This window comes from Branchiostoma floridae, chromosome 2 (assembly GCF_000003815.2).
Source record: "Branchiostoma floridae strain S238N-H82 chromosome 2, Bfl_VNyyK, whole genome shotgun sequence".
Lineage (NCBI taxonomy): Eukaryota > Metazoa > Chordata > Leptocardii > Amphioxiformes > Branchiostomatidae > Branchiostoma > Branchiostoma floridae.
Window position 1 is genome coordinate 7,291,321 of NC_049980.1, and position 12,297 is coordinate 7,303,617.

Below are 12,297 nucleotides of genomic sequence, written 5' to 3' on the forward strand. Positions count from 1 at the left end.
GGTGTAAAACACTGTCATGATGAAGTTGATCCTGTTTGGTATAAAAGAGCCCCCTAGCAGGGGGTGTTAAAACTGCAGATGACATACTTGTGATGGAAGATGGATGATCCACAGTCTGACTGTTCTGGGTTAGCCCAGCACTCCAGTATAGTTCAAGTCTTGTTGCAAATCCATCTTCACCTTGACAATGTCGTTTGCCACAAAGTGTCACTTCTTTGAATTCAGACCGTCTCCCGCGAGAAATTGACATCCCATGCAATAATAGTGTTTGACAAGACATGAGGCCACAGCAGTGTGAACACATTGATCACCCTCTCATTGTTAATTCCAAACGTGTCTACAATGAAAAAAAGAGTGTCAACTTTCCCGATGCCTGTTTTCATCATGCTCTGTTGTTGCAAATTTGTTACGCTCAGAAATTGCCTTCCGTCCTCTCGGCAGGGGTACATAACAGCGTAATTTCATGTCATTGCCACATATAGGCAGGATGGTTAGAGTGACAAGACCTCTTGGTTTTCAAAAGGTACAAAAGACTTATTATGAAAGTTGGAGACTGCGAGGCACTGATAATAACAGGCAATCATGCGTTCCCTACTTCCAGGGCGGCCTTTGTGGTAACCTATTACCAGTCTGGTCTTATCCTTCTATTTATCACGGGGTGCTTTGTAACAAGTTTTCTTGAAGCCTTTCTGCCAAGGAAATTGCCATGAAAATGAGTTTCTCAGTATGTGTGACTTGAATCAATATCTTTTCCTGACCAGTAGAAGCCTTAGGATGGTAATTTCTGATTTCATTATATTTGATGCTCATCTTGATTGTCACATTTACTTTATATATGTATATATTTATGCCCTCTTTCTACTAGATAGCAATCGCTCAGTGACAGTACAAGGACCAAAATTGGATTTGTGTGTGCCTTGAATCTTGATTTCATAAATGGAAAATAATGCAAGATGTAAAAGTATGGTTTAAGAGACAAGAGTTGTTTAAATCTATATTAATATCAAATCTTTGCAAATCAGCAGTTGCTCAAGTGGCTCCTTTTTAGTTGATCACACAAGCTGTTGTCATTATTGTGCAGTTAGCACTTGTGGACAACCTTGTCAATATTACAAGTATACAACGTACAACTGTGATTCAAGACAGCTCTTCGGCTATGGGGTAGCGTAGCAATTGTCATTGCATATGATAAACCCAACTCAAATTGCGTCTTTGAACTTAACCTGTACCAAGATCACTGGTGTGACCTTCACAAAGTTGTGTTCGTACCAACTTTGTGAAGGTCACTAAACTCACAAAGGGACTTAAATGTCCTTTCGCCCAGCGTTATCGTGCCTAGATTGGCCACCGAATGGTGCCATTGTGAAGCAACTCGTGCAATATACTACCCAGGGGGAAGGGAGCAGCACGCTTTGTTGGTCAGGCTCAACAGCAACAAAAAGTTCATCACCAAGGCCATAACTTGATGAAATGGCCTTCTTGTTAACATTGCATCATGACAGCGCATCAAGCAGAAAGTTTACTGTCAACTTTAACTGCCTGGCCATTGATATAGTCTGTCAAACCTGTACAATTGACCACCTCTACATTAGTGGGAAGGGGGGTACCGATTTTCCCAACATCTCAGGTGGCTACGGTGCCTAAATTGTTTGGGATCGTCACCAGTCGTCAGTAGGTGTTATAAATAACCAAATTCGGCTTAGCTGCAAACTTACATGCTGATTATGTGGATATCTTGAAATTATCTTCCCAAAATTGTAAGTTCTGTCTATATTTTCATGCACCAATTTCTGTCCGTCAAAAGTGACAAAATCAAAATTCTTATCCGTCATGAGCAGCAAAATTCCGCCAAAGGATGGAGTGATGGATGCTGGCTAGAACATTGCAGTATAGACTAGTTGTATTTTGCATGTAAATTTTTCAAATTGCACGTAAAAATTTTGCCAACTTGCAATTTTGCATGTAGCAAAAAAAAAGTATTTCGATCCCTGCAATGTGACCAGTTTTTGATGGTTCCTCAGCTCTTTTTTCCTTTAATAGCCAAAATATTTAAGAATCTGACCACTTGTCCCCACAAATGAGGTTTTGTCGGTCCCCTGAGTGGTCTTCGTGTGCAATTTTGATTGTACCTTGTTTGAGTTTTTTTTTAGTTTGAGCTTGTTCAGGTCCAAAGTAGTTCGCAGAAGAAATATGCCACAGGATTAGCGTTAATTACACTCGTATGTCACAGCAACAAACTCAGGCCTCTTTAATGTGGGTTCTGACATGGCAGTATTTCAGATGTAATTGTAAAAAGTCTGTTGGCTAGACTCCTGTGACTCCAGTCATATAAAATCATCGTAAGAGGAGATACGCACAGTTGTGCTAGTTTTAATCCTTAGATTCTGTCAAAGGAACGTTCAACATCAGAGAATGGTATGGTGGATTTTTATTGTGGATACTTTTATTGAAAAATGTGAGTCAATGCCATAAACACAGAGGCTTACTGTAACAGATATAGCACCTGATCTCTAAGTCGTAAAGCCACAGAAAAAAAGGCCATTACCCAAGCTTTATGTCAGCTCTACTAAAACCTACATAGAGTTTTCTGCCTACCCCGGGGAGCCCGTACCTGCTAAGCCAAAGCCGCAGGGACATGATGAAATATTTCATGACAGTGTTTGGCCTTTAGTCTGACCCTGTACGTCGCTGACGTCAATGCAAGTTGCCAAGTCACGAAGTGTGAAGACATCGGAAATTGGTTCGTGGATGTAGTCATACCCAGCATACATCTATAAAGGGAGGAAATCACGAAACTGGTCAAAGTGTCATTGCACGCTACCTTTATGATTGATTACGTTAAATCTACTTTAAAAGTTAGCAATGTTATGTTTTTATTTTAATATTCGTAGTCATAATACTCATTGATGATTTTACAACCAGCTGCCTACTTTACTGGCCTTCATAAAAGCTTAGTGCTGTCTCAGAACAGTTGTATACACAGTGGAACAATTTAGCTTTTACTGAATGAGCCACCCTGGAAACAGATAAGGAATCAGAATAAATGGTATGCTATGTGTTACTCAAACTTAACTCGAGATCTTATTCCTGGAGAAATGCCAACATCTAAAGCAAGACAAGTCCAAGAACACATCATGCATTCTCATGATCCCTGACATTAGTTCACCTTTATCCGTGGGGTAGCCTATATCTGTTGTGTTGATAAACAGGGTATCTAGGGATTTCAAATCGCCGGACAGCGTTTTAAAATCGTAATATTTTCAACTATTGCAGTTTAAAAACATTATCCTTCTACATTTTTTTGTACTTGATATCCCAAAAAATACCTTGTTTTTCAAAAGAATGGATATAGGTAACCCTGCGGATAAAGGTGAACTAGCGTCACATGTTGGCTATGGCATACATGTAGGGGTGCTAAGTTGTATGCTGAAAGAACATGTATGTGTAGCTTAAAAGTTTCAATCCCTGTGGAGAGCACTGATTAACAACATGACAGGTATTGCGTAAGACCCCTCTCCATATTTAATGAGAGAAGTCTAAAGCCTTTTACCAAGTTATAACACAGACACGAAAATCACATTACTTGCAGGAAGTACGCTGCAAGTAAGTCAGCGGGGAATAATGTCAGCTTTGATGATGTCAAACCGAATCTTGCATACTCGACAGTCATTGCCTCACAATGGGATACTACGTCCTGAAAAATGACAGCTCTGAATTAACACTTTCGGTATCATCCCCGATGAGAAGACTTTTTAATCAGCCCTGTACCTTAGAGGGCTACGAGGGCAACATTAGGAAAGCATCAATGTTCTGAAATCATATTTGACGAGTGAAAAATGACAGATCATAAATGCTGTACAGGAATTTGCGTTTGTTCAACTCACACAGAGGTTAGGGATGTCATCTTGTGATGTGTCATGTTCTTCATCCAAAATTCCAATTAGAAAAGTTTTCCACCATGCAATTCTCATTGTTGATGACATAATTACATTTGACACAGCCTGAACAGGAGGTGCTTCACAGAGCTCAACTGGAGAGGATTTGTTTCCCTTTGTAGCAATCCTTTTACCTGGAAATTCTGAAAAGGGGATCACATTCAAGTATTGGAATAAGAGTATTAGAATTAGAGAGAGAAAGACGTATACTGGTATTCCAAAGAGATACAGTAACTGTTACAGCTTTTCATTGGTATTTGGCAAAGTCAAGAAGAAAAGATTCAGAAAGTGAATGATGATATATGATGTACAATAAAGGTTTTATGACTCAGCCATGTTAACTCTCTATTTCCTGATCCATTTCTAAACTGGGATTTGGTTTGTACATACAATGTATGTGAAGAAGAGGACAATATGATTGAGGATCAATAAGGTTTCATTTTCCAATATCAACTTTTTACTAGGTTTTTTCAAGGTGACACAGTGAATCATGTTCGTCAAGAACTTTTCTTGAAGTTGCATACTAGTATCATGGCAACTTAAAGGGGGCCTAAATCTTTTTTTGTAAAGCATTCTGCAATATTTTAAATACATCAAAAAGTCCAGTTTTTACTTGTTTTATGTTAGTCCATCATAGATTAGCGTTTCCACAACATTTGAACTTCGCGCCGTTTTCTTGTCGAGCCCGAGGAAGTACCGCGACCTTTGATCTCTGTGACGTATTCCGACCTCGGACTTTTTGATGTATTTAAGATATTGCAGAATGCTTTACAAGAAAAGGTTTAGGCCCCCTTTAAAGCATATTTTTGGTTCCAGGTCGATACTATTGCCAGAGATATGTGAAAATGCACTGTCAAAATCCTGATAAAAAGTAACTCGATGAATGTCATGTTAACAAATTTGGCCTCTTTTTTGTCTCAGGTCCAAGCCTACTCCCGTGATTGAGACCGGATCACAGAAAGCACAAGACTTCCAGGTAAGTTAACTCTCAGATATACTCTATCACACACATGACAAGAAATATTTACTGTGCATAATCTTCTTCATAGACTGAAACTACATGTTGTACATGTACATTAAATGCCATCTAAAATTGTCATCAAGGCAGGGCTCGAAATACACTTTTCAGTCAACTTGCACCAGTGCAAGTTAAGCCAAAGGTAACTTGCACCAAAAGAAACTTACTTGCACAACCCAAAATAGTGAACTGTTAACCCTTTATTCTTCTTCTGAAAATTTGCAAATATATGGGGATACATAAAGACCACATGTTTGGATATTTGTTTTCCAAAGCGTATTTTATTTTGGATTTCAAATTGTACAACAAATGTGAATTTAGGCTTAATTTAAGACAATTTAATGTCTACAACTTGATAAGATCAATAGATTTCTTCTGGACTCTTCGAGTGACTTCCATCACTATTCTTAACCATCGCTAGAACAACTCAATACAAACACATATAACTGGAAAATCCAGTTGATCATATCAAAGTCACTAAATTGTATGCAAAATGTATTTACTCATATGCAAATCAAGGTAAGACAACACCATAGGAATTATTAGCATTATAGAGATGGAATTGTCTTCAAATTTTGTTTACCTGGATGTCTAACCAAGTTTAGAAATAACAAATTTAAGCTATTTTTTTATTCAGTGTTGTTTTCTTTTACCTTTCAATGGCAGACAATATTCTTGGTGTGTGTAAGCTTTTTCTAAAGTCAGGTATTAGTGGATAAAAGTAACTTGCACTGGTGCAAGTTTGGTCCAAACTTACTTGCACCACACCAATTTTACATGCACAAACTTGCATATGCATGTGGTATTTCGAGCCCTGTCAAGGTGTATGCTTGGAGTGTATCTAGAGTATACACTAAGCAAAACGTAAAAGTATATTTTGAGTTACAGTCTTCAAATGAGGGCATTTGTATTGAAGAAAGACTTACACAGAATCTGATATGTCTGTAAAGAAGATGCACTTTTTGAGTGAAAGGGAATACTTGGATGTGAATGGATGTGTCACACTGTCATCATCATAATCATCATTGGTCAACATGCTTACACACAACAGGATCACGTCATGTACACAAGACACTGTAGGATCTGCTGCGGATCCATAAAGAACAATGGTTCATCAGCTGGAGCCCACATACATAACACATTTTAGTAGCATAACACTATAGCATAACACATTTCAGTAGCATAACACATTTCAATAGAATAGTACAATTCATAAAAAACAGCATGATGTTGAAGAAGGCATCCAGTCTGTGGAAGAGTAAAAATGAAAGTCTGAATGGAACCCACACTATGAACAAATAAAGAGACACATCGCATGTATGTTGGAAGTATTTAATATTTCTTGTGTCTGGTCTTATTTGCTGAACACTGAGTGAATGCAGTTACATTTTGGATTACATACATGCACAATATAAGCACTAACTTACATTTTGTACACATCCAAGCATCAGATTAAGTTCATTAGGAATCATTCTATTCTTTTACATTCTTCTTTCCACACAGTGACAATTGGGCACACAATACTAAGATACATAAAAGATTGCTTTGTAATTAGAAAAGATAGTGACACATTTAGCCCTACCTAATTGTATGGAGGTTTTCTTATTATCCCATATTGTTTAATTAGTAGAATTTTAAGATATATCGGTATTCCTTTTCTTTGTAGTTTGATTAAGATAGTTGACCATACAAAAGTCACTGTACCTTTTTGTCATGTCAATAATTTAAAGCTTGTTGTACTTTTGGGGCAACACTTGTATATTGTTATTACAGCATGTACAGCTCCTCACAAATTACCTCGTTAACTGAAGACGGTGTACCCACACTTAACCATTCATATGATGGAGAATTCAATCACTTCCTTTGGGAGAGGCTGTCACAAGTTTGAGTAGAATTGGACGAGTATGTCCATACGATCGATGCCGGGCGTTATTATTCCGCAGTTGTTGTGACACAAAAACATCAGCGTTCATTCATGTCCGTAGGTGCTACTCCCACCGTGTCCTCATCTGTCAATCATTTGTCCAAAACAAAATGGATGAGTGCTCCCTTTGGGTCAGGACTTGTATTATTAGTGAGCCCACACAACTGTTGAGTGACAAATATCCGACAGTGTAGCCAGTAGGGGTGGGTACTGGTACAGAAAATTCAGTTACAGGTATTGTTCAGGTCTAGAGGATCAGGTCCGGGCCAAAAGCCGGACCTTATTGTCTGAGAAAAGTTGTAAATGGGTAATACTCAAAACAATGGTCTATTTTGCTACAACTTGGAATCTATTTGTGGAGTGTCTGACTCCCTCTGGCTTTTTAGAATCCTATCTTCGTGCTAACAATGCTAAGTTTGACTATCGAAAGTTGGCAGAAATGACCATAAACTCTTCTCTACTTTTAGTAAGTCTACTTTGCATTTGTTATTTTCTTTGACCGGCATGGCCCGAAATGTGTGGATACATGCCAATCTAATCTGTTCATTTTCAAATCAGTCCAAGATTCTGTTCCACAGATTTTTTTCAGGTCTGTTTTTAGGTCTGTATCGGACTGGTCCCACACACACAAAAAAACGGTTTTGTATCAGTACAGTGTACCAGTACCCACCCGTAGTAGCCGATATACTGATTAATCCATGTGGAAGACCTGTTATGGTCACCCACAGTGCTGCAGGGATGGAGATCTGAGAGATGGATGTTCCTCGGGTGGAATCACCCTCTAAGATGACAAAATGACCCTGGGTAATATGGCAGTCATGGAAGGCGCTGCATTACGGAATTGGCACACTCTCCTGTATCACCTTTCACCCCAGCTTTGTGTGGAGAATGTGAGAAATATGACGTGAGATATGGGGGAACGTGGATAGCATACGGTCAAAACTGCCCAAGAAAACTACTCAAGGGACTGATAAAATCTGGTCTTCGTGCAAGGACATATGGTCACTATAGACAAGATTTTTTTTATGCCTGTGTTGATGGGAAATATTATCAATTTTGAAAGAGGTCACATTGACCAGGTAGTCCTTACATACATACACATATAGGTGGTCATTTGTACAGGTTGAACTGTATATCAGTGGCCATTTAATTCTTATATAGAGGTGGTCATTTGTACATTGTTCATGCAGGTTTGACCATACCACCAAAATGCGGTCACATCGTCTAGGTCGTCCTTACACTTAGAGGTTGTAATTTGTATAGTTTGGATATGTTATCACCTTAACAGAAGACTGAAAAGGGGGGCAGACTGAAGAACATAAAAATGTTACTCCGGGGTATTGTTTTTCTGTAGGAAAAGTTTGATGAAGCCTGGGCCATGTGAATAGGTTTTTCTACAGAGTTTTACACTTGTCTTCATGTAGTCTTTGAGAACTGCACAAGCACGAACTGTGTCTGCATGCATCCTGCATTCTGTGTATAAATCTGTCTACTCCTAAGCATGATACACTAGCTTGACAGGCACACAGTGATAGCTGGCTCCTTCCATCAAACAGTATTTCAAACATTAAACTGCATTCCTATCAGATCATGAAAGTGAATGAAAGTGAAGTTAAGCATTTGAACAGATAAGACGTATCCAAAAAATGAGCTGCTGTAATCATACTCCCAGGGAAAGTCCCCGCCCAAAGGGAGGTTACCTAATCTACTATCAGATACCAAACACCTTGGAATGTAGATTTGCACATTTATGAGAATATACAGGAGTAAGAGAGTCTGTAAGACTGTTATAACTTACATGTCATGTACATCTTAAAAGTAGGTCAAGATGCTAAAGAGAACAAGAAACATCAGAGAAAACGTTAAACTTTCCTTCATCCATATACATGTGTATGTATGTGATTTCAGCCAAATGTTCCCGGAGGAAGTTACGAACGTCTTTGTTCTCCGACGGGAGCCTTTGTGGGTGCGTAGGTGCCCCCATATCACGATAAAGCCCCTCATGGATCTTGTTTAACGACTTTGAAGTTTGCCCGCATTTTTCATGAAGACGTCAAAGCCAGAGAAGCTGAGTTAATCTGACGTATGAAGACTCCCGCGATGCGGTGTCCTAGGGCGCAATCCGCGGCAGGATGATAAGCAGCAAGCCATCTTCTAGGACTAGATTATGGAGGCTGATATAGCACAGGTCTTTATGTAGGTTATTGAATCGCAGCAACTGTAATGAGGAAAATGTCAGACAAGAGATTTATCTAAATGTAGTCGTGTTATATTTCAGCATTGCAGTCTAATAACATTGGCCTAATACTGTCTTGGAGAAGTATATAAAATGGCTGTTGGGCTTTAAGTGTTCCACCTGGCACCACATTATTTTCACTGTGTTAAGTCCAATAGTAAAGTCATCTGAGTATCACTAACAGTTTTTTCATATTAACATGTAATACAAATATAAACTGTCTAACTCATCATGACTTTAACATAACTTCCAAATTTATTCTGTTTTTCACCTTCCTTGCTGGCTCTGTTCATCTGAATCAATTTTGACTTTGTTTCAAAGAGTCTTGAGATTGTTTAGAACACTAGAGATTGTCGTCAACAATCTAGAGATTTTCCAGCAAAATTGTCGAAAACATCCCAAGGTTTTTTATTTATTTCGAGGAGTCATGATGATGGGGATGGGGGTCATTATGATTTATGTAATGACATAAAAAATTTTCACAAAATATGGTATATAGTTTAGAAGCATTTGAATACGTTGGGAAGGACAACCTTAAGCCAAACGTCCACACTTCCCCCATGACATCTTCAGAAAAGACATTGGAGCCGCATGTTCCTTGTATAGTTTAGAAGCATTTAACAGAAGTGCTCTGTTTAGTCCAAACAGTTGTGCTCTCAGACTGCGTGTGACTCCTTAGCCATATACAAATTGTATTATGTTAATTCTATCTTCCCCATCTGCTTTTGCTAGCACTGATTGGCATAAGCTTTACAAGGGCTGCTGTTTAAATTTCCCTTGCACCAGGTATAGGCAGTTCTGTAAGGCCTATTAGTCAATGGACGCCTGTAATATCATTGCGCCCCAAGGTCGGGCTGCACCAAGATTTCCAATCTGCAAAGTGAGAAGAGTGATGAAGCAGGGATCCATGGGGAAGACTGGTGGGGAGGGCAATAACTCATAACTATTGTACATACAGGAGGTAGTCAGGGAGGAGAGGCAGTGCTACTTGTTATATTGGGGGGAAGCCAAGTTGAACTCATTTTCAACTCACACCACAATAATTTTGGACCTTGATGTAATAGCAACAGTAGTGGGAGGAGAAGAAGTACTACTAGTTATATTGGGGGAAAGTAAACTCAGTTTCAACTCCCACAACAGTAAAATTTTTGGACTTTGAAGTAATAGTAACATTAATGTACAGTTAATCTGTGCACTCTCATGCTGAGCATGAAAGATGACTTGGAGATGAGATGAGCTTGGTAACAGTTTTGTTATGTTTTGTTGAAACATGAAAATTTTCTGTAATTTTTATAGAATATTAAATATTTTTGAGTGGAAGAAACATGACTTGGCAAACTCATCCTGTAGTTCCATGCTGCCAACGTTAGTCATGTGAGATCAGAGTTCGGTGCATCTAACTAATTCTAAATGGTCCGACCCTCTTTCAAGGGACGTATCTACAGGCAGTGAGACATGAAGAGTAGAGAAACCTTCTACTGTGAAATTGATTTGATTGATCTGGTTTGATGTAGATTTCCATTAGTGACTGATACGTGACTATTCTTCCTGGAGCCCGGGTAAATAAAGCCACTGCAAAAGTTATATAAAGTTACAGACAGCACCCATTGGAAAAAATTGAATCTTTCTACTGTTACATTTGCCATTGGTTGCTGCAGGCAGGCCCATTCATGCAGGCAGCAAAAATGGATGTCCTGTCTAGGAATCCATAATTAGTTTCCTCTGTCATGAATGAGCAGGTCCAGACCTGTATTTAATGGTTGTTTGAGATTACACGTCGCACGAAATGAATAGTGAACTTCTGCCATTACAGAACTGTCGGGAATCGTGCGTATACATGTATGAGGTATAGTCTTTCTCAGGATTTGTAACTCCCAGCTACAGCCCATCATTTTGAAAGGCTAATGGAAGAATAAATGAGTTCGTTTGCACACAGTGATGGAAAGGTATTGATCGCCATGTTTCACACTTGCTGAGCAGTTGTCAACTGAAATAGGATAGGATGATTTAAACTGAACTGAAAACGGCTACTAATTGTAACTCTTCAATTCGGTTACAGTACAGTTGTCATGACGCAGTGACAAATGTAGTGTTGACTGCGTACTGGTAGTACAAAACCATTTTTTCTTCTTGTATTGGTCTGGAAACAGCCGACCTACAAAAAAAAAGTTGACCGGATCTGGGACCATTAGAAAATGAACACATTACATCGTATATCGGCAGGTGTTCAAATGTTTTCAGGTCAGTCCAAGAAAATAACGAGCAAAGTAGAGTTTTAGTCATTTCTACCAAGTTTCTACAGTGAAACTTAGCATTGTTAAAAAAACAACTTGTGCAACAAATGTACAAGGTACAAAGCATGGCATCTACTGATACATGTAAGAGTTCTATATGAAGATAGGATTTTAGAATGCCAGTTGGAGTTGGATACTCCACCAAACAGATTCATCTGAAATGGACCATTGTTTTTGAGCATCGCCCATTTACAACTTGTCACAGACAATTTGGTCCATGTTCAGGTCTGGACCTGTACTTGAACCGTACCTGGACCTGAATTGTCTGTTAGCAAAAAGCGGCATGTTAAGATTCTAATTGAACCAAGCTTATTCCACCAGCACAATTTGCCCCTCAAAATAAAGAAAATAGCATTTCAGAGGGTCTAGTTTTCAAAATTTTCATGGGGAGCACACCCCCGGACCCCTTGGATCGTTGCGCCTTCACCACAAGGGGACAGAAAGAAAATTTCAGGCTAGCTAGAACACTGATTGGATGGACAAGTTATCTCCATTTCTGACTGATAGAAACATAAGGAAAGAGTGCAGCCCTAGTATTAGGGACACTAATTATGCAGTCGTACATCCTTGGGGAACAGAGGGTGATTTTTCAATTCAGGCAGGATAATCCTTATTAAGCGGAATTTGCACTTTCCACGCTTCATTTTAGGTACAGATTTTTTCACCCCAGTTTAACTGCAGCCTGCATTCAGATTACTTCATTGATTTGGGGCTCTTAGAGGGATTTGCAAGGTGGAGAAACAACTTTCCCAAGTTTTTTAACCGCTATTGCAAAATGACAGCTTATTCTAACATCAGTAACTTCAAGTAAACCTGTCCCTTGTTTTGTACTTGTTATTTGAGACTTATCACAAAGTTTCAATTTACCAGTTAACAGTTTTTGATAACCT

The 12,297-nt window shown here is 38.9% G+C and overlaps 1 protein-coding gene across 1 annotated transcript in view; it reads left to right on the top strand.

The window, feature by feature from the left end:
- Nucleotides 1-12,297, top strand: part of LOC118409810 (otoferlin-like) — a gene marked incomplete in the record, with an annotated part of 240,756 nt that overhangs the window by 148,465 nt on the left and 79,994 nt on the right. The window contains 1 exon segment of the mRNA XM_035811130.1: nt 4,857-4,911. Coding sequence (XP_035667023.1) covers nt 4,857-4,911 — 55 coding nt within the window.